The 27500-nt window shown below is 48.0% G+C and overlaps 2 protein-coding genes across 3 annotated transcripts in view; both read right to left on the bottom strand.

Annotated features, from left to right (window-relative positions):
• cox10 (cytochrome c oxidase assembly factor heme A:farnesyltransferase COX10) overlaps positions 1-27500 on the bottom strand; it is an 82942-nt gene that overhangs the window by 29840 nt on the left and 25602 nt on the right. The window contains exons 5-7 of one of the 2 annotated variants that reach the window (XR_014554681.1): positions 18717-18787; positions 14959-15191; positions 10925-12242 (exon numbers count right to left, since the gene is read on the bottom strand). Coding sequence is in view for 1 of the 2 variants with exons in the window: in XM_083687956.1 (XP_083544082.1) it covers positions 11806-12242; positions 14959-15191; positions 18717-18787 (741 nt within the window). In the remaining variant the exon portion in view is untranslated. Of the gene's footprint in view, positions 1-10870; positions 12243-14958; positions 15192-18716; positions 18788-27500 lie in introns of those variants that run through there. The other variant, XM_083687956.1, reaches the window with a different exon arrangement.
• LOC310817397 (heparan sulfate glucosamine 3-O-sulfotransferase 3B1-like) lies at positions 5515-6291 on the bottom strand (the record flags this gene model as incomplete). Its single annotated transcript, XM_083687965.1, has 1 exon — positions 5515-6291. The coding sequence occupies exon 1, from the start codon at positions 6094-6096 to the stop codon at positions 5515-5517; it is 582 nt and encodes a 193-aa protein (XP_083544091.1). The 5' UTR covers positions 6097-6291.

Consider the following 27500-nt stretch of genomic DNA (forward strand, 5'->3'; position numbering starts at 1 on the left):
TCCAGAACCGTCCCTGACACAGACAGGAGCCCCAGTCTGGGTCTGGTGGCAGGGGGCTGGACCGGGCCCGCAGATAAGAACTTTCAAGTGACAGACTTCCGCAAAGCAAGCGAGCAGGCAAGCATCTCCAGTTTGATAGCGGAACGGGATTTTCTTCCGAAAGCCCCCCCACTTTTTGAACAATGGTTCACTTGTCCCTTTGTTGTGTGTGTTTTCTAAGAGGGGCCTAACCGACGCTGGCGATTTTTAAAGTGTTATACCTTCTCTGCTTTATCACGGGGTGAATGGGTAGAGACAAAGGCTGACCGCAGACACACCCTGCTCAGGGATGGCGCCATTTCAGTCCCTCGCGTCCCTCAACAGTTCGTCTGAAGCCGAACCTTTGATCAACGCACCAGGGAGATTAACTTGGTACGGCTGGGAGGGCACCTCATCCTCATTGGTGGTATTTTTTAGGGTTTCAAAAGGTAGCTGAGATATCGACATAAGTAATTAGACTCTGAATCGATCACAATGATCGATCACACCAGACATATGGATTATTACGCAGTCATTACATACTGTAGTTATTGACTCTAGAAATGCATAACCCGTTCAACACACAAGGGGGACTTGGGAGCCCCAACGTCTCCAACCCCTCATATCCAGAGCCTACAAGCTATAAAAGGAACCGCCATAATGTGTTCAGTAACTACTTCTTAAATCATAAACCACTTTGAGGGCGGAGCTGCAGAGGCGAGCAGCGTCCCGCAGCGGGGAGGTGACTGACAGAGAGAGAGGGCCAAGATGAGAGGCCATCACACGACAGAAAGAACCACAGCACAGCAATTACATATCAAAGCCCCTTCAGAGGCAATACGTCTATATGGAGTATGACTACAGAATCAGGGACACCGCAAGCTGTCAGAATGACTTATATTAGAGTCGCAATTCGCAGTCAACAACAGTCACTTGTAAGTATGATTTTTCGTCATTAGGCAAAAGACAGATTGTGACATCGTGTAGAGTACACACGGTAACCTGCAAGCAGGGAGAGCAAAACGGCCAGAGAGAAGAGTGAGACATGAAGAATGAATTCTGGGTAACTAATTAAAAATGTGTTACAGAGTGGGCCAGAAAACACAACCACCCCCCCCCCCACCACCACCACCACACAGTGGCAAGTGCCAATAGAAAGTTTGGAGGTAATAAATCCACATTTGTGTTCCATTCTAGGCAGTAACACAGTTCTCTCTCTCTCTCTCTCTCTCTCTCTCTCTCTCTCCCTCTCTCTCTGTCTCTCTCTCTCTCTCCCTCTCTCTTTCCCTCTCCTCTCCTAATTCTCCTTCTTCTTCTTCTTCTCTCTCTCTCTCTCTCTCTCTCTCTCTCTCTTTCTCTCTCTGTCCTTATAGGCCGGTTCATGCATGACCTCACAGCGGAAATGTGTACCTCCTGACACAAAGAGCCCTCGCTCAGAAGCATGAATCATTGGTCTGTCTTTGACACAAATAAAAACTGTCAAAGTACTGTCAGGGATTCACAATAAGTCTGTTATCACTTCTCTACTCTCCTCTTTCCCTTTTTTTCCCCCTCCACCTCCCCCTCTCTTTTTATGTTCTTCCCCAAGTTGCATTTTTCTGGTGGAATTCCAAGGGGTAAATATGTGTGTCCGTGGGCCCAGGGAGAGAGCTAGATGGCGCAAACCCACTCCTGCAGCTGATGGCACAGCATTGTGCAAATGGACACAGAGGGAGAGGTGAATTTCACAACCACTTTGCTCTGTATTACAAAAGAAATGACCCCTCCTGTTATAACGCAATATTTCCATAAACTTTACTTCAACCGAGTCAAGCTATTCCCTGAATGGTTTCATCCTTATCCTGTCATGCTGTGAGATCGCTGTGTTCTGTCTGGAAATGCAGGATTCCTCTCCGGTCTTCAGTATGAGACACTAATGGGAAAGTTTAGGCGTATTAACAATGAAGTATGATCTCCTCTTTTAGTTTATCTTCCCTCTAAACAAAAAGATTCACTTATAAAATGTTTTTTTTTTTTTTTTTTCCCACAAGCAGGGAGGACTACAGCCAGCTGGTTCACTCTGACGCAGACTCCCATCAGCACAGCACAGGTCAGCTTCCCTGACCCCTGTTTGTCTTACTGCTAAAGCACATCCAGACTGCAAATTTCACAATACACAATTAGGAGAAGAGAGGCAGAATGGAAGGGACCAAAACAACTAACTACGTTTGTTTGTGTGGCATGTCTCTGGCCTAAACACTACTGCCCAGATATAGAATTTCAGCGTGTCACGGCACAACGTGTCCAACACAGACCATCTGCGATTGCATGAGAATTCAGCATAGGTTCGGACACGAAATTGCTAAAACTAAGCCAGAAAAAAAACATGCTTTTTTGGCCAGCAGCTTTCAGTAGCCTAATAACTTTTGTCTTTTATACAAATTATATTTGCATAAGCCAAATAAATAAAACAAATAAATATTCAAAACCCAAAGTGAAGTTTCAAGAGGTTGAGCAGAGAAAGAGTAGAGCCCCCAGAACGTATAAGAAAAGCTCTATACATAATCATCTCTGTCCATACAACAGCTGTACCTTTCACTCAGTTGTTGGACAATCCTGTGTGTGTGTGTGTGTGTGTGTGTGTGTGTGTGTGTGTGTGTGTGTGTGTGTGTGTGTGTGTGTGTGTGTGTGTGTGTGTGTGTGTATGTGTGTGTGTGTGTGTGTATGTGTGTGTGTGTGTGTGTGTGTGTGTGTGTGTGTGTGTGTGTGTGCGTGTGTGTGTGCGTGTGTGTGTGTGCATAGCCATACTTTGCTTTCAATTGTTACATATGCCACGTCAATTGATAGACAAGCTGAACGATTTCGAGTCCATTTGCAGGCTATGTGGAGGTCGAAAGCAACCCATACATAGGTCTACTTGATAAAGCCAAGCCTCATACGGGTAAAGGCCAAGCAGAGCTGCAGATAACGCCAGTGCATGTGTGTTTATTTAATCCGTTCCTGAGCCTACCACGGGGACAGCCAGCAGGCAGGCGTCTCGCCGTGTTTTCTTTACAAACATCGGTCAAGACAAAGTTTGCAACATCGACCGAAATGAATCTTGTCCTCACCACTGTTATCAACAGTTGCTTCATATTTCTCTCAGCGTGTTGTTGTTTATTTACCAGAAGAGTATGGAGTCAATGAGGTGAAACGGAAATAAATTAGATAGGTATGAAACTGTTGTATATCTTAGCTAAATTCAAATGGGACTATATTAAATACATTGTTGTGCTGGTATCAAAGTAAGCTCAAAGGCCCAACTTGGGTCTCTGAATAAATTGGGCGACAGTGTTTTTATTTCGAATCAAATCCTCCCTCTTAACACAGGTTTCCCATTCGGCTTTTCTTCCATTCCGCCCTACTTTTGTTGAGGCCCTTCAGCGCCTCGCATATTTAACGGGCTGCTCTTCACACACTAGACCAAATCCGTTTATTCAGAAGGGCCATGCAGTCCAGAACTGTTTTTTATCAACTTGTCAGATGAGCTATTAGTTCTGCCCCTCGTCTGGGCACGAGAGAGAGGGGGAACTTCTACAGCAATGTCCACGGGGTTAAAGCGAGAAGGAAACCGCTAGGATCCCATGCAGATCTAGGCTACTGAGATCTTCAACATGTATTTTCTAGGCAGTGTTCACACACACACACACATATTCGACTGGCAATAGGACACATTCCTTCCATAAATGTCGTATCCCCCTTTGACAAGTTGGTAAACCGTCTGTGAAGTGCATGCCCCACTGAAATCAATTGATTCGATATGATTTGTCATTGCTTTAACGCAGTCGTCACCGTCTGCGAGTGTATTGGACATGACGTTTAAATTCAGAATCTGCCGTTAAAACAAACTCAGTCAAACGAGTTTGAGTCACACTTGCCTTGTAAATTGTTCATAATGTCGATTATGCACGAACTAAGTGAGAGGGTAGGTTATAGGATATATTTCCAAAACGAAAAAAGCTCTGGGGTGTACTGTATCTTAGTTTTGAAGGCAGTCCTCGTTTTGCTAGGATTTAGAAATGTTAAGAAGGCTTATTTAATTTATTCTGGTGACAGGGGTAAAGTTTTTCTTCCTTAAGCCTACAGTGGCTTTGTATTAATAATCCCACTCATTATTTGTTAAATATGTAAATTACTGCTATAAAGGTTAGTTAGCTACCCTCTTAAGAAGAGTTTGAATAGTTCTTGTTCGAGTGTTGTTCTCAAGGCTATTGTCTTGTAGATTACTGTTCCTTTCGAGTGCATTTATTATGTATGTGTATTGAAGGAGAGAGGACCAATCTTCTTAGAAGTTCTTTAAGTTTGAGAGAGCCGTTTTCATGTCTAAAACAGTCCGTAACTGTTTTAAGAAACATTGCATTTAGCTATTGTTAAAAATAAGTTATAAAATGCATCCATAATCATTTAGGCTAGTTCATTATTTAAATAATAAAGCCAACAAATATGCTGAATTATATCCTATAAAAGCACAAGTTTACGTTGACTGAATGTATTATGTAATGTTAAACTAAATGTAGCAGACAATTTCAAAAGTTAACCGTTAACTTGCAATGTTGCGCTGTGCCCAATAGAGACCACTGCACAACGTCGAAACGCCACGCTGTGTAGCCCATAGGCTACGAGTAACTGCTTACAGAGACTAATACACTCCGGGAATAAAACAGGGAAAGGCAAACACAAAAGGCATAATAATGATAATCCTAATCATGTTTCCCTCAATGATCCTAGATTAGTCTACCTCGTAATGATAGCATGACCCAATGTATCACCGGCGCCTGTCGCTTAACCCAATCGATGGAAAAGAAAGCAGTTGAGAACTATAAATGCGGTCGATACGCATCAAAGTAAATCTGTCATTTGACATCCCAATATATGCCTTTGAAATTGACATGACTAAACTAAATATTGTTATTTGCATAACAAACTTCAAATTAAGTTGAAATGAAAGATATAGTTTAGAAATAATTTGCATTTTAAAAACACACAAATATCATCAGCATTATCATAAAGAATTATCAATATTTGTCTGGGCCTCTCTCAATACAGTATGCTATTGATTAATTCGTTTAAGGCTTACCATAAATATTTATTAAAGCTAAACTTCTCCTGCTGAGAAATAAACCGAATAACAGTGAATCAGAATGTCTTAATTGTTGTTGGGCACCGCATTAAATTGGCCACACCATTAAATCAATCAAATATGCACTTTGTGTGAAATAGGCGACCACGAAACTGAAACGACAGAATAAGGACATCCTAAAATCATGAATAGTAATGGACCCATCCTCAGTCTCATACTCTTAGCAACTGCTTGTTCACTTAGCAATCTAATGCGGGGGCCTACGATATGTAGCCTATGTGTAGGTAATATCATATTCAAGGCACATGAAATTTGAGCGTAATATTGGTTTAAATTACCTGTACCACTCCAGCCAAAATAATATAATATAAACTATGTTTTTATTAGTTTATAAATGTTTACCTGTACCACTCCAGCCCGTTCTCGTAGTTCCGGTCGAAGAAGTGCGGCTCGGCTCCCACGGCTCTGATGTCGGGGTGCACGCGGAGAAACTCGAGCAGAGCGCGCGTCCCTCCTTTCTTCACACCGATGATAATCGCCTGCGGCAGCTTCTTGCTTCCTGAGCCGTTGGAGAAACTCGACATCGAACTCGGCTCTGGAGCTCTCTGCTCCCCCCTCATCTCGTCCCAGTCCTCGGCTCTGTCCACCTCAATCTCGTTATTGAGCAAGTCTCTGGAAGCAGTCCTCACGGATGGCTCATCATAATCGGATTCAATATCCACCCATGTTTGGGGTTTGGGTAGCAGTCGGGACATGAGGTCCGCTCTACCGTTCTCTGTCCTTTTGCCCACGGAACCCGTCCCCGTCTCCTTTCCCCGGTAATTGTCCACGACCAAACTTGGCATAGTGGCACAGTAGCCCACGCAGGAGTACAGCATGTATACCCAGAGTAAAAACATGATGCCGAGCAGTGCGAGTTTCTTTTTCACGGGGCCAAATGAGAACGCATACAGATTGTGACAAACCAGGCTATATTCCATAAGCCTTGCGGTTGCATACCATATTCCAGCGACACATATTGCCCAAAACCACTCACTCCCACTGACACTTCAACAACCCCCGCAAAACGCACATGCCATCTGCCAAAACGAAAATAAATAAAAGCAAAATCAAAAGAAAAAACTAAGCCAAAAGCGGATGATATATCCAGGAATGAAAAGTCATGGCATGCGATAGTTTTTCATCATAACTGCAGCAAAGAAATCGGAAAATTGGTGCGGACGACTGGTGCACTTCAGTGCTACTCCACAACCCAGGCTTCTCTCTTTACGCGCATCACCGTCCTCAGCCCTCCGCGTAACTGCTGTTCAGACGCTTCTGCCGAGCGCTAGACCTTTTGAGGAGCGAGAGGCGTGTACGTATACGTCTGATAGGCAGCAGCAATGGCCAATGGATGCGCGCAAGCTAAATAACTAGATGTTTGTTGATACAAACGGACCTATCACGTGAGAGTGTGGGAGGGCATACGCGTGGGAGCCTCAGCGTTGAGGTGATTAAACGTTCTTATTGGATGAAGGAACATTAAATCGGATTCTTGATAATTAGCCTCTTACGGGGATTCTGAAGTTTTGAAAACGGTCACTGCTGAGAAATTGTCGCTTTATCTTTGAGCATTTGGAAGGTGTATAAAACGGTTGGACTGTGTCGACGTGGACCCTCTGGATTATGTGTGTCGAATATATTATTTATCACAAGAAGCACATATCCTCAACGTTATTATTCCATCACAACAAGCTCATATATCAATATATAAACCATGTGCTATCCATATGTATAGGCTACAGATGTTTAACTTGAATAATTTCAAGCACACAAAAGCTCCATTATAACCTATAGGCGTATATCGTCTTCCATATTATTCATGGGAGACTTATCCTTACAGTTTTCTGCTTTGCTCCATTGAAAAAACTTCCATTGAAAATAGAAGTCATGGACAGTTGTAGAAAATGGAGCCAAGTTGCTCGAATGTTTTTTTTTGCAGTTTTTATACATGAATTATGAAATATCAACTCAAAGATGATACGCCTACATTACAGTATGCCTATACAACAATTATATATATAGCCTAGAAACATATACAAGTTTAGTTGTTAATATATATATATATATATATACATATTGAACAATAGGCCTACTTAATAATGATATTAGGTTATACATAATTAATAATTATCAGCAGTTGATATTATTATTAATAATGATGGTAATAACAATCATAATAATAACAATAATCTGCCCCAAATTATAACAGGCCTATTCAACCCAATAATTTTGATTTCGATATAAAGGTATTATTTCTTATTATCTTTTCATTCACATATCGAAGATAGACATAATCTGTTTGTTAATTATGCATGTTTTACCGCAATACCACATGTTGGCCAAAATTCAAAGTAAATACTCGATGCAGAAAGTTGTAAACGAAATGTGTGTGTAGAAACTTTCGATGACGTTTGCCAACAACTCCAAAGTTTGCTCGCGCTGACAAGGTGGCTATTCATTCGATCAAATAAAAACATTTCTGTTATTCCTGCTTAACGTTGGCATATTTCACCCTCATGGACCTGCTTATTGATATTAAATATGAAATACGTTTTTGTTAAGGAAAGATAACTGATCTGACTAATCTCGTTCTCACTCCTCTATTAGGCTACTTTACAATAGTTTGTTAGCGTTTTCTACCTACAAAGATGAATTGGACAAATATTAAGTATGAAGTTTATTCTATTTCCTAAGCTACAAGGAAGACGTGTGTGGACCGAGGAAAAAGACTCGAGACTGCCAGCACATGTTAGGCCTCTCGTGAAGCCTAGGCCAACACGCCTAGAGCCTGGAAACATATACAAGCTTAGTAAAGGCTGTAGTTACAGTTTAACACACTATTGCGAATTTATTCAAACTTCTGTCCATTCATACGCATTTATTATCCTTGTGTTGGCCGATAAAAGTGCCTGTAGTAGACTGATTATATAAGTGTAAAAAGAGAGAGGGTTATGGTTGTGTCCTAAATGTGGACCAAAGCCGTTTATTCTCGATAATGAAGAGAAAGGCGAACGACTGCAAAAGAGTTATCAATTATAATCGATATCATAAGCATTTGACACACATTTCCTAAGGCAGATATTTCTGTGATAGGGATGTATAGGTCATCATTATTTTTTTTATTTTTTATTAAAGGCCACCATAATACTTATACTATTTGCCTACATCTTTTCGAGCCATTGAGAAGGAATTACATTTTAAAAATTCAACCAAATAGAGTATTTCAAGTGAATTGAAACTCTGAGGCCTTTAAAGTCTTACTTCAGCCTATTTGTCCACTTGATCTCAACACTTTTGCTGAGAATGGGGGACTTTATAATCCAATCCGTATTGATGAAAAAGTACTTTTTAGAGTAGCCTACAAAATTAACCCTAACCCTAAACTAAAACTTCTAATATATTCGAAGGCCCTCGGTCATACAATAAGTTTCTACATGGCGAGTCTGAGTCGCTCACAGACACCGCTGGCCTCGGGGCCGACGCTGAACAAGTCAGTCAGATGCTCGAACATTTCCCGGTACCGTTATGAGCCCATTAGGGATTGGATCTCTCTACTGTAGATAGGAAGTTATCGAATAATGTGATATCTGATAAAGACAAGATAATTATTTTTGTTTATGACATTATGAGGCACTTAATATTCAACAATATGCACAGTCCTTTCCCGTCCGTATGGCCTCCACTATAGTTTGAAAAAAGTTGAAAAACGGCCACAAAAGCTATTTATTTCCCAATAAAACGGAAACATTCGATCCCCTTTTCTGTAACAGCTTTCACTCGTGAACTCGACTGCCAAATTGCATTGATGGATCCCAGTTCAAATGCACAGAAACCGAAGAGCATTTTGTTATAGTAACTTTAAAAGGTGGTATGAAGGTCACCCATTGTCCTTCGGTTTCATAGCGGTATATCCAGCTAAGTTTGGACGGGAATTCGAGCTTTTTTCCCGTCAGATCCCAAAGGGGCTGCAGATGTTCGGCCACAATGGACATAAAAACCAGCATGGGTTCCAGTGTGGATGTCTGGACGGGGAGTTTTGCATGTTTACCAATGCATATTTCACTCTTTGTTGTTGACTCTGGCAAGAGCCTGCACTCCCTTGTGCCTTCAAATCTGAGAGGGGAATAAATGTGTGATTTAAAGACTGACGTCACTGACAGTGCTGGATAGGAAAAACTCCCTAGAAATTAATTCTTGTGCATGCATCACTTTGGAATGAAATAAGGAAATTCTTACTCATGAAAAACTGCTTGGGCATGAAATGGATTTTGATAAACTCCCTAACCTTCAACCAAAGAAACACAAAATGATTAAATGAAATACTAGTATACATTGGAACAGTCAAAAAATAAATAAGAAATAATTAATATATATATATATATATTTATAAATGTAGAATAATCAATCGACTTTGAGTTACAGCCCTAACAGTTGTGCTGGTGGGACGTATACAGTCAAAAGAAAAGCACATCCAAAGACAACTGAGGAACAACTCCGTTTCAGAACAGCCTCCCCTCATGCTTTTCATTCCAGATACAGTTTCCATCCTCAAAGGAGGATATCATTTACCTGTTAACAAGACCGCAGGTGAAGACCAAAGGCCTCTAGCGTGGCCAAATCCATCAACAGAGCCCAAGTGGGATAAGAGGTAGTCCCAGCCCCAGGCGGGGAGGAGGCCTGAGCTGCCTGCCATGATGACTCACAGCCAATACACTTGTCACAGAGGCAACAGGTGAGCAGAGTACTGGACGCCTGGTCCTAACCACATCTGACACGGAGAGTGAAGTCGACTCCAGGGCTATGGGAGAGGGGGGGAACCCCAGTCGGGTAAAGGGGGAGGGGGGTAGAGTCAGACCCCTTTCACGGCCGTGTCTGAGTGGGGTCCGCTCCTCAGGGCCATTGCTGGCCCGTATAGGGACGGATGTCGTAAATGTGACAGGCCATCAGGGTTGGGGCGTTCACGATTGGCACTGATATTCAATCTACACACAGGTTGGGGTGGGTTTTTTCTACCCTACTGTAACAGCTGGGCCTTCCTACCCCCCCCCCCCTCCTCTCTCTGATATGAAACACAGTATCCGGTTAGTCAGACCCTTTACGAGGACATTACACCCTTTCTGTTCCTCCAGACTAGGCTAAATCCATAGCCCCCCTTTGTTATGGGAGGGTGTGTGTGTGTGTGACGGAGGGGGGGGGCGGGGGGTGGGGGATTGTTCTATGGAAGTGGTGATGGAAATGTAACCAAAAACCAAAACTAGGGGTAAGGAGCGGAAAGGGAGCCTCAGCTGACAGGTGCAGGGAGGGACTGTTGCTAAACAGAACATATTGGGTGATATTCATCTGAGATTAATACGACAAGTGTGTTCAGTTAAGGCTCTGATTTCTAGTTAAATATGTAGGCCTACATTGAGTAAGCCATGTCCATGCCTAAGACAACAATGCATCTAATCCACACGCATAATTGGTGTGGGATAGTGGTATGTTTGTATGGGTGAGAAAGATGTAGATGATAATCTGAACAATTCTCCCCACTCCTAATCGACAGCAACGGCTAAATCAACCTGGCTCTTAATTGTGCTTAATGTGAACAACAGTACTGGCTGACTATGTCTCATCTTGTCTTCTGAGTGTGACAAACACACACTCTTACAGTCTGAAATAATTAGACAACAATCAAGAACAAGAGACATCAAATAGCCTCATGATGAGTCTTTCTTTAATCATGTTTTATTGTAACCGAACAGTGTACTTTCATGTGTCTTACACAAATACAAGTCAAGAAATGACCCTGTTGGGTGAAGTTGAACCGTGTTGAGTAGAAGTAGTACGTAGCAGACAGGATATCCTGAAGTGAGTTTTGCTGAATAGCAAAACACCAACATGGGTATGGATAGTAATGGTTACAGTCAAGTGACATCAGAAATGATTACCGTACAGCCAACTAACAATCAATTACAATCAATAAGTTGTTCAGTGCAGTGGCTAGTTGCTTTAAAACGTCCTTTTTTACTAGATTTGGTATCAATCAATCATTAAAATATTGATTCACAAACTATTGCTAAAGTGAACATGCTGTACTGCAGCCTTTCAGTCATCGGACACATGTTCATTGGCCCATTGTACTCCATAGGCTCTTCTTGCTATCATCTGGTGGCCATACAATGCATGGGTTTCGTTTTGCGGATTGTGGGCCCATTGCAAATCCATAGGAGCAATTTTACACTGTACAACGTTATTATTATTTAACAACAGTCATGTACAACATGGACAGGGACTAGAAGGAGCCTATATAAATAACTATATAATAATATATATATACACATCGAATGATTAGTGACAACCTGACAGAACTCAGGGATTTCACGATTTCTGTGTTTTTTTGTTGTTTTGTTTTAGTTTTCGTTGATAAACCACGTCAGCCATGTTTGCTGAGTTCCATCCCTTCCCCTGAGAGTATGACATTGCTGTCAGCACCAACTATCCATAAACACACACACGGATGAAAAGATGTGTGTCCCTGCTCCCCCTCTCATGACATAACAGTGGTAGAGAGAGGGGGGGGGGGCATAAGAAGAGGATATCTCCATCAGAACGGTGAGGGTGAAAGAAGAGCACGGCCAGTAGACAGAAGACAGGTCTGTTGGAAGTTAGCTCTGCAGGGCAAGGGAGGCGGTGGAGGACGGTACTGCCGGGTCTGGACCCCCCTGGTCCCGCCGGGCCTTCTTACAGGTCAGCGCCAGCAGCAGAAGCATGGGCAGGTGCCAGAGGCTGCAGAAGAAGAGCTTGCGGGCGTTGGCGCGGTCGCCCTTGCGGTAGAAGCGGAAGGCCAGGTAACTGATGTACAGGTTGATGGGCAGGGTGACCAGGGGGAAGGTCCAGGTGGTGACGTCCAGGACGGGCCCCAGGGCCGAGAGGCCGACCAGGCCCAGGCTGTGGCGCAGGGCCACCCGCTTGCACATCCCCGGGTGGGTCACGGACATCATGCGGTAGCCCCCCCTGGAGTAGTCCTCACGCAGGTTCCAGCTCAGGGCGTTGAAGTGAGGGAACTGCCAGCAGTAGAGGAAGCCCGCCAGCAACAGAGCACCTAGAGAGAGAGAGAGGGGGAGGAGAGAGAAGAGAAGGAGAGCGAGAGGGAAGAAAGAGAGATAGAGAGAAGGAGGGGGAGGAGAGAGAAGAGAAGGAGAGCGAGAGGAAAGAAAGAGAGGGAGAAGAGAGAGAGAGAAAGAGATAAAAGAGAAGGAGGGGGAGGAGAGAGAGCGAGAGAAAGAGAGAGAAAGGAGAAAAGAGAATTAATGAATAGATTTAGCTAAGTATGGGGGTTCAAAGAAAGGTCTCTTTTCGACTACATCTTTAAACAGGATATGACTATCAAACACTTTTTCTGCCTGAATATCTGATCTGCCGGCGGCTCCCCAACGAACCTCTCTACACCACACAGGCCTGGCAGGTGAGCAGGCTGCTGAACATGAGAACGAGGGGGCAGATCGACAAACATATCTACACTGACTTTCCTTCACACGGCCATGGTGTTTTTTTTTCTTCTCCGAAAATGCGTCCAAGGCTCTCGTTTCACATCCTGTGTGGAGGCAACAAACAGCCCATGGGGGTGGAGCGTGAGGACGGGGCTGTGTGTGTGCATCTGCAAACGCTCACCGAGCAGCGGTAGAAACAGCCGAAACAGGAGACCGACAGACCGCACAAAGGCCTCGCCGCCGTGGGGGCAGCAGAGCGTCACGTACAGGGTTTCTATTGTCTCAGTATGCTCGTCCTGCGTTTAGTAAACATGTGCGCGCAAATCCCTGAGGGAAACACAGCGCTGGGGAGCAGAGCCGTGGCTTGGCGTAGCATAGCATAGCACAGCGTAGCGTAGCATAGCATAGCACAGCACAGCGTAGCATAGCATAGCACAGCACAGCGTAGTATAGCATAGCACAGTATAGCATAGCACAGCATAGCATAGCACAGCTGCAGTGCATTGTAAACATCTCCAGTCTAACCTGACACACTTCTCAAAACACCAACAGGACTCAGGAGAGAACCTTCTAGAAGTTGTAGAATGTACATGGGAGAGGAGCAGTGACCAGTGGGAGGTCAACTGGGAGGTCTAAAAGGGGGTCTGGGTGACCATAACTGTCAACAGGCATTCACTATATATTCATCTGTTCTTTAAGCCCTTCAACAGCCCTCTGTTCACTGTCTCAGTGGGTATGTCATGTCCCATGTCATAGCTATAGGCAAAAACTCAATAGAAACGCCTTTTGAATGGCATTGAAACGAAGCATGAAACCAGCGAACTCAGCAGGGCCACCGACCCGAAAGCCAGTCGACGTTCAATGGCGATAAAAAAACGGCAAAAAACCCCCCAAAACAAAACGCTTTCACTCCAGCCATGAAAAGGCCCATAAGATTCGATTCACGATTCACTTTTTTTTTGTCGAGAGAGGCCCCGGAAAACATTGGCAGAGTCGATGTAAACTTGTGTACATTTACACGTCTGCACAAAACATATTTCACAGTTGCCATAACGGGACACTTAACATGTCTGCCAAACCATCAACAGAGAGACCCCCGCCTGCCCCCCCCGCCACCACCCCCTCCCTCCGTCTTCCTCATCCACTTCTGCCTCCGCACAAACAGCGTGGGATTCTGGGTTGGATGTAAATAAAGCGGCCCATCGCGGGGGTCCGGTCACAGAGGTTCTGGTGACATAACCATAACTTCTGCTTGTGCTGCGTGTCGGGGCTGCAGCAGTTGTGAAAAAAGACGGAGCGGAAGTTAAGTGAGTCGGATAAACATCGTGGCGATGGACTCTCCGCGACCCAAGCTGCAGGTATTGGATTTGAATAATGAACTTGCCGCAGTGCAGTGGAGACCACAGGCGAGGGACGGACGGGGATCGCTTAAAACATGCACAAAGGCAAGAAACGGGAACGCTTTCCGGTCTCCCCGCGCTCCTCTGGGAATGACCGCACAGCATGTTTCAGCAACATTTGATAAACACCATCTCCTCCCGACTAGCTGTTGTGGCTAAATACAGAACGTCTTGACTAGGTGCCGCCTCGACCTTTTCACATTCAAAGCAAGTTTTATTAGAGTTAACTTTGGTCAGACCTGGAGTGAACACCACTGCGTTACCCTAGAACGGCCTACAGAGTCTACAGCGCCTAATATGGACATACTGTATGAACCTAACCCTAACCCAGGACACATTACAAGCTGGCCCCGGCCTCAAAATGAGCCTAGAGGAGAGAGGAAAAAAAACCCGATTCCGAAACAATATGGGTGTATCATTCCATTCTCCTCAATCCCCCATTTACCAGAATAGTTGAGTTTGTACAGCTTGTCATAAACGGGACCACTCCAACAGTGAAACATGAGCCGCGGTGTTTCATATCATGAGTCATGGCTGTACTGTCGCCCGGCCCGAGGAGCGACCCCTTCCTGTTGCACTGTAACGCCGCCCGGCGTTCTCCCCAAAAGAATGTAAGACCGGCGCTGCGTCACGCTGCGAACTTTGAGGCGTCACCGTGTAAACATTAGAAGGACAACTAAACTATATGTTTTCGTAATGATAAAGAATAACTCATCTTTGATCGCCAACGGCATCGTTGTTAAAAAAACGAAAGCATTTTGGACGTGAATAAACGCAGGTCGGGTTTTGATAACGCAATCCTGGGGGAGAACCCTGCGGTCCTGTACGCTTGAGAAACACCACACATGTATGAAACACAGGAGTACTAATGGTGCTGGACTGTAAGAAAGAGGCCCGTAGGACCCAGTAGGAGCCGTCGGTACCGTACCCGGGTCCAAAGCACCCGTAGCGGCCGTCCAGCCCATCATGGGGGGGATGGCCCCCACCACGGACCCCACCCAGGTGTTGGTGATGCTCAGCCTCTTCAGGGGGGTGTAACAGCAGGTGTACAGAAGGATGTTGAGGGCCCCCAGGAAGCCTGTGAGGGGGTTGACCGCCAGGGTGAGCAGGGTCACCCCTGGAACGCCACAGGCCGCGGCAAAGGACACCGCATGGAGAGGGCTGACGGAGGGGGAGAGAGAGAGGGGGGGAGGGAGAGACACAGAAACAGAGAGAGAGACAGAGAGAGGGGAGGGAGAGAGAGAGAGAGACAGAGAGAGATAGGAAGGAAGGGAGGAGATAATGGGAGGGAGAGAAAGATGTGTTTAATACAACAATCAAAGTCTAGGCCTATCACCATACCATTTTTCTTTGTCAGTGTAGACAGAGAACAAAATATAACAATCATTCAATCACCAACTTAGAACAACTATGACCCCCCCCCCCCCTTCCTCCCCCTATCAAAAAAGAAAAAAAAGAACAATGGTATGATGAAGACATGTGGGCTTGAGGAGATCACAGATAAGATGATGATAGCTCCACATGTACAAAGACACACACACACACACATGCTGGCCCACACACACAGACACACACACACACACACAGACACACAGACACACACACTCGGAGACAGTTTGCGGTTGTGGAGCGACGCTCAGTCTGAAAACGGGGGCTTAGGAGGGGGGCTTAGGAGGGGAGCTCATCTGATAAGCGTTTGTCAGGGATAAAAGTAGCCCTGCAAGACAAAGAGTTTGGCGTACGCTCGAGATCAAAACCTCCGAGCAAAACCACCACACAGGCTCCAGCTTTCAACCGGATGAACACTTCCTTTCCTTTCCTTTCCTCTCTTCCTACTCCTCCTCCTCCTCCTCTTCCCCCTCAAGCCTTTTATCAAAAGCAGAGACTCCGGCGACTCTGGGGGCTGGTTCAAATTCACAAGTAAATACTCTATAAATTAGAGAGGGGGGGATGATGATGATCTTGACCAAACGCAGGCCCTTTTTAGCTCTTTGGTGGCGGTGCTGCACGGGAGATTGGGTATTAATATGATTAGTGGTATTATGTCTGTTTTATGTGGCGGTGGTGCGGTGGGTGGGGTGTGTGTGTGTGTGTGTGTGTGTGTGTGTGTGTGTGGCAGGCAGGCAAGGTTTGGGTTGCCTCAGAGGGGGTCTCTGAGTGCGTCTCCAGGGCATGGGCCGGGGTTTATCTGGGCTTTGTTTAAAGTTTGACACAAACCCAGTCATAACGTTGGTGGGGTTACGTCAACAAGAAACCATCTGAGTGACCCTCCGCAAACTGAGTCCAGGGTCTCGGCTTTAAAACCTTAAGAGCCCTTCACCAAGCTCAAGTGAGAGGGGGACAGCAGAGGACACAATGCAAGCGAGAGAGTATCGTTGGGGGGGTTCAGAGTGATGGGTTGAGAGAGAGAGAGGGGGGGGGGGGGGGGGTTGAGATGTCTCAGGCACCCAGACCTTTCTTATTAAACCAATGAGTTGTTCCTACTCAAAGGAATGTCTCTCTGTTGTATCAAAATACAATCCACATTCAGAGAGAGAGAGGGGGGGTGGGGGTGGGGGTGCTGGAGATGATGATTGTGGTGGTGAGGAGAATGGGCGAGAATTCCTCCCTCTCATCCCCTCTCTGAGTTGGGTCACATCCAGGACCACCGCATGCACCGACCTCAAACAATGTCCCCTTCAACGTCCCGCCACAACAGAGGATGACCTCATCTCCCTGCGACGACAACAAGAGGACGATCTCCCTGCCCGGGTAGAAGATATCACACCGGGGATGAAAAGCCCCACATTTGGTACGTCATGCCACCCTTCAACCAGAGCGGTTCCTTCTGGCCGCCATGACAACGCTAGGCCTCGTCAACTCCATCTCTCCCGTCCGCGTGGAAACGGGAGGACGGAGAGAATGTGCGGAATGTGAGAGCCGCTTGAGAGGTTTGTTTGACAGAGACCGCCGCCATCCAGCTGTTTCCAGTCACCCCACAGGTTACGCTGTGTGTGTGTGTGTGTGTGTACGTGTGTGTGTGTCACACTCAGGCTTCTCCTCCGTCACGTCAACAGCACTGACAGCATTAGGCTAACAAGACGGGGACCGAGGGACAGGGCCAACCCCCCCCCCCCCCCCAACGAAAAACAAAACAAAACGAGACTGTTTGGAGAAGCGCGGAACATCCTAAATCGCAAACTCAACAAGACGAGTGTCCCTTTAAACAACGTGTCACTGAGGAATTTGTGAGGACGTGACCAGATACTGTCCGGGGTCAGGGTTCAGCGCTCCCTATCTCAGTGTTATGGAAGGAGACTTCTTATTTACCCCTGAGATCTGCTAGGCGGGCTAGCTCCCAGTGTTCCTAGCGTGTTCTGGGCCAGCAGACGGGGATAAAGGTCCGTCTGGTTGAATTGGTTTTGTTTGGATAGGTCTGGTAGTGGTAAGTGACTCTGGACTCTCTCATCAACACATCCATCCCCTTTGTCATCCTGAGACAGAAAGGAGAGATAGGGAGCTGAGGTGGCCCCTGCCAGCAAACAGGTAGGAGGAGAGGGAGGAAGGGAGGGCGGCCTGGCAGGGCTGTGTGCGTGTGCGTGTGTCCGTCGGCTCCGAGTGTGTGTGTGTGTGCACGTACTTCGGCTGTGTGTGTGTGTGTGCGTGTGTGTTTGTGTATGTGATGAGCTCACGTGTCCCACACCAGGGTGGTACTACTACTAGCAGGCAGAGCGTGGCCGGGGGGGGTATCCTGTTACTGTGTCAGATTTAGCCTAGCGTAGCATCCACCTGCGCTTGGCTGAGCCCGAATAGAAAGGTTATCAGCCATCTAAACAGTGGAGAGAGAGAGGGGGGGGGGGGGGGGGGGGGGGGGGGGGGGGGGGGAGCGGAGAGAGGGAGGGGAGGAGGAGAGGAGAGGGCAGGTACACTACACCACTATGTCGACCCTGCCAAGGGGGGTCACGTTACACCTGGCAGGTGTGGACACCACGCCCCATTCCTGCCACTGCCATGCTATTTCTGGCCCTGGCAGCGCCGGGCCTACCTGGCCCAGGACTATGAACTTCTATTAGCCCGTCCTGGTACCAGAACTAATGGAGGAAAAATCTGTAACGTGATCGCACCTGACGCCAGCTCAGAGCTACTGGTTTATTTAAGGTGTACCCACGGTGCTCCCCGAGGTTACAATATGACCCGCAATATAACACACAGCTGTCATTACAGCAAGGGCCAGGATCCTGTTTCTGACATTGGGTAATGCATCCACCACACAGATAGAGCAATCACTGGACCTGGCAGCCCATGGAGATGGCTCAGCAGTGACAGTTGGCCGTGAGAGGGAGAATGTCTGACCTGAGTCAAATATGTTTCATCTCACCAACTGCCACAGAACTCCGGAACACTTTGAATTTGCAATGTTATGGCGTTTCTCCATTATAGAGTACGGTAAGGCATGGGACGGGATAGGACGGCACGCATTTGTACCCTACCTAGTAGGGCACTGCCTACTAGCGTTTCTCCATACTAGAGCGCTAGCAGCAGATATATCGGGAAAGTAGGAGGAGTGAAGCGTCACATTTAATTAATTAAATAAATAAATATCTTCAGGTAAGCACTATTTAGTACAGTATTTAAAACTCTCATTCTAAAGACTGTGTGACATGAGCCAGACACCAGGAGTCAAACTCAGAGAGTGTAGAGGAGTACCTGATCTGTCCTCTGACCAGGGGTCTGTTCTTGGTGCGGCTCATGTTGGAGTCGAAGGGCACTTCAAAGTACTGTGGAGGAAAGATAGAGAGTATGGGGTTAATGGAGAGCACGCACGCACGCACGCACGCACACAGACACAGACACAGACACACACACAAACTAACAGACACACACATAAACAGACACACACACACACACACAGACACAGAGAAACACACAAACAAACAGACACACACACAGAGCGAGCTCATCTTCAGAGAGACGGAGAGGCCTTTCAAGTGTGCTCTGTAACCAATAATCCTACCACACCATTCCCTAAGCTGCCGCGCCCCCCCCCACCCCACACACAGAGACACCACCACTCCACAACCCATTCACACGGCCACACAACCCAGAACTACACACACCTAACAATGCTCCACAGTGACTTTCCCCACATATGGGCTGTATGGTATATATATCGATCCACCGTGTCCTCGAAGTAAAGACTAAGACCCCAACCTCCGGTGTAGCTGGTGGGGAAGCAGCTGTGTGGGGAGGGTGAAAGGAGACAGCTCTGCAGACGGTCTCTGTAAACAACACAGGGTAACGGACCTCCTCCTTCACAAACATCTGCAGTGCCACAATGTGAAGGGAGCTGAGCTGAGTTAAACTTAGCTGAACTGAGTTGAGCTGAACTGAGTTGAACTTGCGGTCCTCTGTGGCTCAGCTGATAGAGCATGGCGCTAACAACGCTAAGGTTGTGGAAATGTACGCACTCTGCAATGTAAGTCGCTTTGGATAAAAGCGTCAGCTAAATGGCATACATATATAACTGAGTTGAGCTGAGCTGAACTGAGTTGAACTGAACTGAACTGAACTGAACTGAGCTTAGTTGAACTGAGCTGAACTGAGCTGAAGAAGCCATGATCATGAAGAATCCTATGTGCAGAACACACTGGGCCGACCCCTTCACTTGCAGAGTGGGGGGCTAGGTGGAGGGGTAGAAGGTGGGGTGGAGGGCTGGGGTACATAGGGGGACAATTATGTGAAAAACTACTTATTTTTTTCTACTTTTTATGATCTACAACGGGGGAGTCTGCTTCAAAGTGCCCCCCAGAGATCGGCAATGTGTGACTAAAACGCAAACACATGGGGCGCTTAAACGCAGGAACCGGCTAATCTGCGTGCGTGTGTGTGTGTGTGTGTGTGTGTGTGTGAGTGTGTGTGTGTGTGTGTGTGTGAGTGTGTAAAAGTGTGTGTGTGTGTACGAGAAAGCGCCTTAATGAAGAAAACAGACAGATCAAGATCCATTACTTCTGAAATATGGCCCGCATAAAATAACTAATAAACAGATAATCCACTTTTCTCTTCTCCCCCCCCCCCCCCCCCCCCGCTTAATTTACTGCCCGTTTGACATCGGAAAACCTCCACATTTTAAAACACCCTTGTGGTCAGTAATACATTTCATATAGAGTACATTTATATTTTGCTTGAGGCCTCTGGGACCGAGTCGTACCACTAAGTTGCGCAGTGGGGGGGGGGGGGGGGGGAGCGTCTTTGCATTAACTGTGACAGGGAGTCTGTCTGCTGGCTTGGCCTGTCTGTGGGTCCCCTCAGGAGACCTCAGGGGCCAGGAATGGATCGTCCTGACCTGCCATGCCTGCTTAGGAAAGCTAAACCTCTGAGAGTAGATATGCAGTTATGTGACAGGCCCAGCTCTCAGGAGTTCACCTGTGTGAAGCAGAGTCCAACCCATCACTACGCATTCCTCCTGAAATCATTCAGGGCCGAGGGTGAATAAAGTCGCCCGAATAGTCAACATTCTAGGGTGCCAAGGGTGACTTTATTCACCAAAAATGCATCAATTATGATGCTTAATTTTGTAGCCAATCAGAGTATTGTTGCTAGGTAAACACCACATGAAACATTTGGCACTCTAGGTGGTGAGTGTTCCGGAATTCTTTGGCAGTTAGTGGGTTCAAGGGATTACATCACTACGGAAATAAACAACAACTGATGAGGTGGCAAGCAGACAAGAACAACAGATACTGTACACATACACACAAACACACTCACAGACAGAAACACACACACAGACGGCTCGATAACGGATGTCTTTTCATTCAGTTTCAGTGGCTCCTGGCCACGCTGTGTAACACAGACCCACATAGCACAACCACCCAAAGTGATAAACTTTGCCTTTGGCCTAGTGGGGAAATAAGCGCTCTCTAAACTATGTCCTCTATAAAGCACGATAAAGTCTTCCCCCCTTTCCTTCTCCTCTCCTCCCTGCTCTGCAGTCCTGTGCTAGTGGCCTGACCTGACCAGGCCTGGGGTGGGGTAGGGTAGGCTGAACTGGGCCGGGCCTGGGCTGAGCACAGCTGTGGACACGGCTGTGGGACTCAGGGCTCAGGCTGAGGTGTTAATTCTATTTCCCGGGTCAGGAAACACGTCAGGAGGTCAGGGGCCGCGAGAGAGAGATGGAGGGAGGGAGGGAGGGAGGGAGTGGGAGAGAGAGAGAGAGAGAGAGAGCAAGAAAGAGGAAGAGAGAGAGAGAGCTGCATCTGCAGCCAGACCAGAGCAGAGCAGAGCAGAAGAGAGCTATGCTGAGCAGAGTTGGCCCTCAGGCAGGACTAGGCCCTCAGGCAGGACTAGGCCCTCAGGCAGGACTAGGCCCTCAGGCAGGACCAGGCCCTCAGGCAGGACTAGGCCCTCAGGCAGGACCAGGCCCTCAGGCAGGACTAGGCCCTCAGGCAGGACTAGGCCCTCAGGCAGGACTAGGCCCTCAGGCAGGACTAGGCCCTCAGGCAGGACCAGGCCCCTGAGCTCTCAGCACCGCTGGTCAAATAAAAAGCAGAATCAACTGAGTTTCCAATAACTGCACGTGAACACTCCTGACACTCACATAACGGACCTCTCTGTCTGTGCTCTGCTCCCCCCCCCTCCCTCCCTGTGAGCTAGCTAGCTATGCGTGTGTAAACATATGTGTATATATGTGTGTGTGTGTGTGTGTGTGTGCATGTGCATACATCTCCAAACACAACAGCCCTAGTGTGTTCTCCTCTCTCTCCTCTCCTGGCTCCTCGTCCTCCGAGGAACCCAGATGTGATGTGGATGTCATAGCCCCTCGGCCAGCTCCAATGTGGCCCCCTACCTGTCTCTGTGGCCCCCTCTACCTGTCTCTGTGGCCCCCTCTACCTGTCTCTGTGGTCCTCGACCTGTCTCTATGGCCCCCTCTACCTGTCTCTGTGGTCCTCTGCCTGTCTCTGTGGTCCTCTGCCTGTCTCTGTGGTCCTCTACCTGTCTCTGTGGTCCTCTACCTGTCTCTGTGGTCCTCTGCCTGTCTCTGTGGTCCTCTACCTGTCTCTGTGGTCCTCTACCTGTCTCTGTGGTCCTCTACCTGTCTCTCTGGTCCTCTGCCTGTCTCTGTGGTCCTCTACCTGTCTCTCTGGTCCTCTGCCTGTCTCTGTGGTCCTCTGCCTGTCTCTGTGGTGTCATTTAACACAGTTAGTCTGCTTCTCCTCTCCTTCCTCACTGCTCTGCCTTTCAGTTCCTAGTGGGATCATCTGGTTCACATCAACAGGCCTCTCAGCCCCTTGTCATGATTTCCGCTCAAAAACCTCCTGTGTGTTACAGCAATGGACCCTGTGGCTTTCAACAATTATGATGTGTGTGTGTGTGTGTGTGTGTGTGTGTGTGTGTGAGAGAGAGATAGTGTGTATGTGAAAGTGTGTGTGTGTGTGTGTATGTGAGAGTGTGTGTGTGTGTGTGTGAGAGAGAGAGAGAGAGTGTGTGTGTGTGTGTGTGTGTGTGTCTCTCACCGACAGGGACAGGTAGAGGTCAGAGGTGGTCTGTTTAGAGTGATGGAGTGCCAGAACAACTCTTTAAATCAAACTGACACTGGAACACGACGGCCTGATGACTTAACCACTTCCTGCGCAACAACAGTCACTTCCTGGCTACCAACCTAGCTCTCAGCACGACAGACCAACTTGGCATAAACGTCAATCTGATCCGATCACGAACACTAAAACGCCAAAACAGTCCATTAACTCATTTAGTGCCGAGGGTGAATAAAGTCGCCCAAACTGTCAATTCTAGAGAGCCAAGGGTGACTTTATTCACCAAAAATCCATAAATGATGATGCTTCATTTTGTAGCCAATCAAAGTGTTGTTGCTAGGTAAACACCACATAGAACACTTGGAACACTCTAGGTGGCAGTTGGTGAGTTAAATGCTGTTTAAACAGTCATAAAGAGAGAGGATCAGCTGTAGGTTGTGTGTCTACTGTACTCTGCCTCTGTGATGGAAACAGGTTCTGCCTCTCGACTGTCTTCTCTCCCTGAACCTCAGACAGAGGACTGAAGGTTTACAGCACCAGTTGATGGATGGACATGGGTGTAAAACTGAAAGGGGGGTGGGGGGGCTGCACCGGAAGCTATGGCTGGGGCTGGACCTGCTTCTGATTACACACACGGTGTCTCTCTCTCTCTCTCTCACACACACACACACACACACACACACACACACACACACACACACACACACACACACACCGCAGCAGGGACAATTATCTGCCAGATGATGAGGGCGGGCGGAAAACAGAGGCGAGACCAAAGAGAAGGAGAGAGAGGGTACAGCTGCCAGACCCTGGAGGGCATCAAAGACACAACCCAAGAACGTGATCTACCAACCACACACACACACACACAGTGAGAGGGCTCAATTGATAACAGGCCACAGGGAGGCATTTCCTGTTCCTGAGGGGGAAGTAGAGGAAGATATCTGGCCTTTATATCACAGAGTGATTAATAGTGATGTTAAAAACACACACACACACACACACACACACACACACACACACACACACACACACACACACACACACACACACACACACACAGCGTGTCTTATAGGGATTGCAGTGCCGTATTGTCTGAGTGAGAGATAATGGCGCCGGCACATAGTCTGTCATCCAGTCTGTCATCCAGTCTGTCATCCAGTCTGTCCTCCAGTCTGTCCTCCAGTCTGTCATCCAGTCTGTCCTCCAGTCTGTCCTCCAGTCTGTCCTCCAGTCTGTCCTACAGTCTGTCATCCAGTCTGCCCCAGAGCCTGTCCTACAGTCTGTCATCCAGTCTGTCATCCAGTCTGTCCCAGAGTCTGTCATCTATTTTGTCATCCAGTCTGTCCCACAGTCTGTCCTCCAGTCTGTCATCCAGTCTGTCTTACAGTCTGTCCTCCAGTCTGTCCCAGAGTCTGTCATCCAGTCTGTCCTCCAGTCTGTCCTCCAGTCTGTCCCAGAGTCTGTCATCCAGTCTGTCATCCAGCCTGTCCCAGAGTCTGTCATCCAGTCTGCCCCAGAGTCTGTCATCTATTTTGTCATCCAGTCTGTCCCACAGTCTGTCCTCCAGTCTGTCTTACAGTCTGTCATCCAGTCTGTCCCAGAGTCTGTCATCCAGTCTGTCCTCCAGTCTGTCCCAGAGTCTGTCCCAGCTGTACACAGACCTGCCAGGCCACGGTGGCCAGCCTACAGACATCTCTCCCCTGAGGAGAGGGGAGACATCTGGACCGGCTGGGCTGTCAGTCCTACCAACAACCCATGTCCACACATCTCATACTACGGTATAGCCCACCTCTAGGACGGGGAGTGAAGTCATTAACCAGCTCGCTTCGTGCCGAGGGGGAATAAAGTCGCCCCAAACTGTCAACTTCTGTCATTCTTGAGTGCCAAGGGTGACTTTATTCACCCAAAATGCAGCAATTATGACACCACATAGAACACTTGGCTCTCTAGGTGGTGAGAGTTCCGGAATTCCGAGGGAGTTAATGAAGAGCTATGGGGCCACTGTGACCAGGCTGTCCCAGTGTGTGTGGACAGGACACGCGGACGAAGCCACCGAGAGAGTCATTTATAGAGACCAGATGAGAGCCATCAGCCCTACAAGCAAACAGGCACACACATCATGCACCAGAGACCTTCCTCAAGGAGGAAGGGGGAAACAGACAGTGTGTGTGAATGGGATCTGTGTGTGGGCCCGCTCTCTGACGATTCACTCATGTCAGAGAGGACAATGTCACCGCAGGTTAGAACAACATCATCATCATCATCATCATCATCATTCACTTCAGCCTTCCCTTGCTCAGGGCGTTCACAGGAGAGGTGCCGTGAGTGTGTGTGTGTGTGTGTGTGTGTATGTGTGTGTGTGTGTGTGTGAGTGTGAGTGAGAGTGTGTGTGTGTGTGTGTGTGTGTGAACAGTAACCCCATACCTGGGAATGTACATAAAGTACTGAAAAACTGTACATAAGGGAACAAACACCGGCAGGCAGCCGCCGTTCAAACAGTCAGAGGAAATGGTGAAGAGAGACACACGTCCATGACACACACATAGGTGTGTTTACTCAAGAGGTAAATGTGTGTAACTGTGCGCGCAGACAGACATACACACACACAGCTGTACAGTATCGTCCCCACAGCAGCGTCAGCTGACCTAACCTGTCTCTCCCCCACCCCCCCCCCTTCCTCCTCCCCCCCCCCATCTCCCTCCCTCCCCTGAGGGAAACCCAGGTGCACACATTACCAAACATCAACAAAAAAACACCAAGTCATCACATGTCAGTGTCACCTGTTTGTACACTGGCGGTTGAATGGGACAGGGAGTCAAACATCCGGAGGAGGAGGGGAGGGAGGGAGGGAGGGAGGGAGGGAGGGGGGGGGCTCCTGGGCCTCCTGTTTCCCGTATACACCAACCCTCCTCCAAACACCCCCCCCCCCCCCCCCCCCCATGGCGCTGGCTGTGTAAACCTGACTGTGGACTCTCTCTCTCACACCCACTGTTTGACAAACCCAAATGACTGAGCGATTTCGAGACGCGGCGCAAAGCCCATGGCGTCTGGTACTGGTCGCCACGCCTCACGGTGGTGCCATGGCAGCATGGGCGCTATGTGAGCTATGCTGCGGCCCCTCACCGCGGTCCTGAAGAACCGGTTTACCAGATTACAGTCCTCCAACACGCCTGGTGACACGGAACGCATGGCGGGGGGTTAATGAGAAGATGGAATGGAGGAGGAAGAGAGAGGGGGGGAGAGAGAGAGAGAGAGAGATCTTTGAAGCAGACGAGAGAGAGAGCAGAGCAGAACACAGCAAGAGGAGGAGAGGATGATAGAGAGGAGAAAGAGAGAGAGAGAGATAGAGAGAGAGAGAACAAGATGAGAGAGAGTGAGAACAAGGACAAGATGGAGAGAGAGAGAGAGAGAAAGACACAGAGAGAATGATAGAGAGAGCAGGGAGGAGAGAGAGATAATGAGGGAGAGAATGAAAGGTTGGAAGCAGACAGAGAGAGTGGTCTGTGAGATATGAAACAGTCCAGAGCCTTCAGCATGGCTCTGGCAGGCTGACACTTGGACAGGAGGGGAGGCCATCTCTGGCAGCAGCTCACACAATCACACACACGGGCAAGTAGGGGGGCTGAGGAGGGCCAGCTTCTCTCTCTCTCTCTCTCTCACACTCGCCCTCTCCTCTTTCTCTCTCTCTGTCTCACCCCTCTTTTTCTCTCTCTCTTTCCGCCCTCTCTCTCCCTTTCTCTGTCTGTCTCCCTTCTCCCCCCCCCTCTCTCTGTCTTCCCCTCCCTCTCTCTCTGTCTGTCTCTCTTCCCCCCCCTCTCTCTCCCTTCTCTCTCCCCCCCCTCTCTCTCTGTCTTCCCCTCCCTCTCTCTCTCTCTCTGTCTGTCTCTCTCCCCCCCCTCTCTCTCCCTCTCCCCCTTCTCCCTCTCTCTCCCCCGAGGCTAGAGCATCTGAAGCCATAGCTTTACTGATGTTTTAACTTATGTACTCTTATTGAACTGAGGCGGGCTTTTCACAAACACTGATGTTTTAACTTATGTTACTTTTATTGAACTGAGGTCGGGCTTTTCATAAACATGTTTGATTGACATGCATGTGGAGTTAGAGGACATGACTCCCATACTTGAATCCTTTATTTGCTAAATGTGTGCACAAAGTGTCGCTCGAAACTCTCACGCATGTGTGTGTGTGTGTGTGTGTGTCAGTGCTTGTGTGTGTGAGTGTGTGTGTGTGTGTGAGTGCGTGTGTGTGTGTGTGTGTGTGTCAGTGCGGGTGTGTGTGTGTGTGTCAGTGCGGGTGTGTGTGTGTGTATGTCTGTGCGAGTGTGGTGTGTGTCTGTGTGTGTGTGTGTGTGTGTGTGTGTGCGCCTGTAAGGAGAAAGTGTTGAGTAAGTCTCAGTCGCCTCGCTCCGGCTGCGAGACGGACAATATTTATTTCACACTGGATCGCGGTCGAGGTGTGTGAGAGATAAAATGGCTGACATGCGTTTGGGCCTGGAATGCTGTGTGTGTGTGTGTGTGTGTGTGTGTGTGTGTGTGTGTGTGGAGGGCTGGCAGATGTTTCTAGTGGTTCTAGTGCCTGGTCCTCTCTGATCCTGTGATGTGATGATATAAGGGGGAGATCACCGGGGTGGGATCCAGACAGAAAACAGCCCCCCTCTCACACACACACACACACACACACACACACACACACACACACACTCAGGGCCATATGTGACAAGGGGTTTGGGATAGCTACAGAAAGGTTCCGACAGTTAGAAACTCTTGCAGCGGCCTTCTCTCCCCAGCTGTGTGAACCCTGAAGTTAGAGGTCCTCACAGCCACATACTGCAGGCATGATGCACCATCGAGTTCACATGGAGCAGCCCTGAGCCCCCACACACGGAGATGGGCAACACCCCTTCCCCCCTGAAGCCCTCAGCCCAGGAGGTGAGGCACGGTCCGGTGAGGTCTCC

This window comes from Argentina silus (genome assembly GCF_951799395.1).
Source record: "Argentina silus genome assembly, chromosome: 16".
In the NCBI taxonomy this organism is placed as follows: Eukaryota; Metazoa; Chordata; class Actinopteri; order Argentiniformes; family Argentinidae; genus Argentina; species Argentina silus.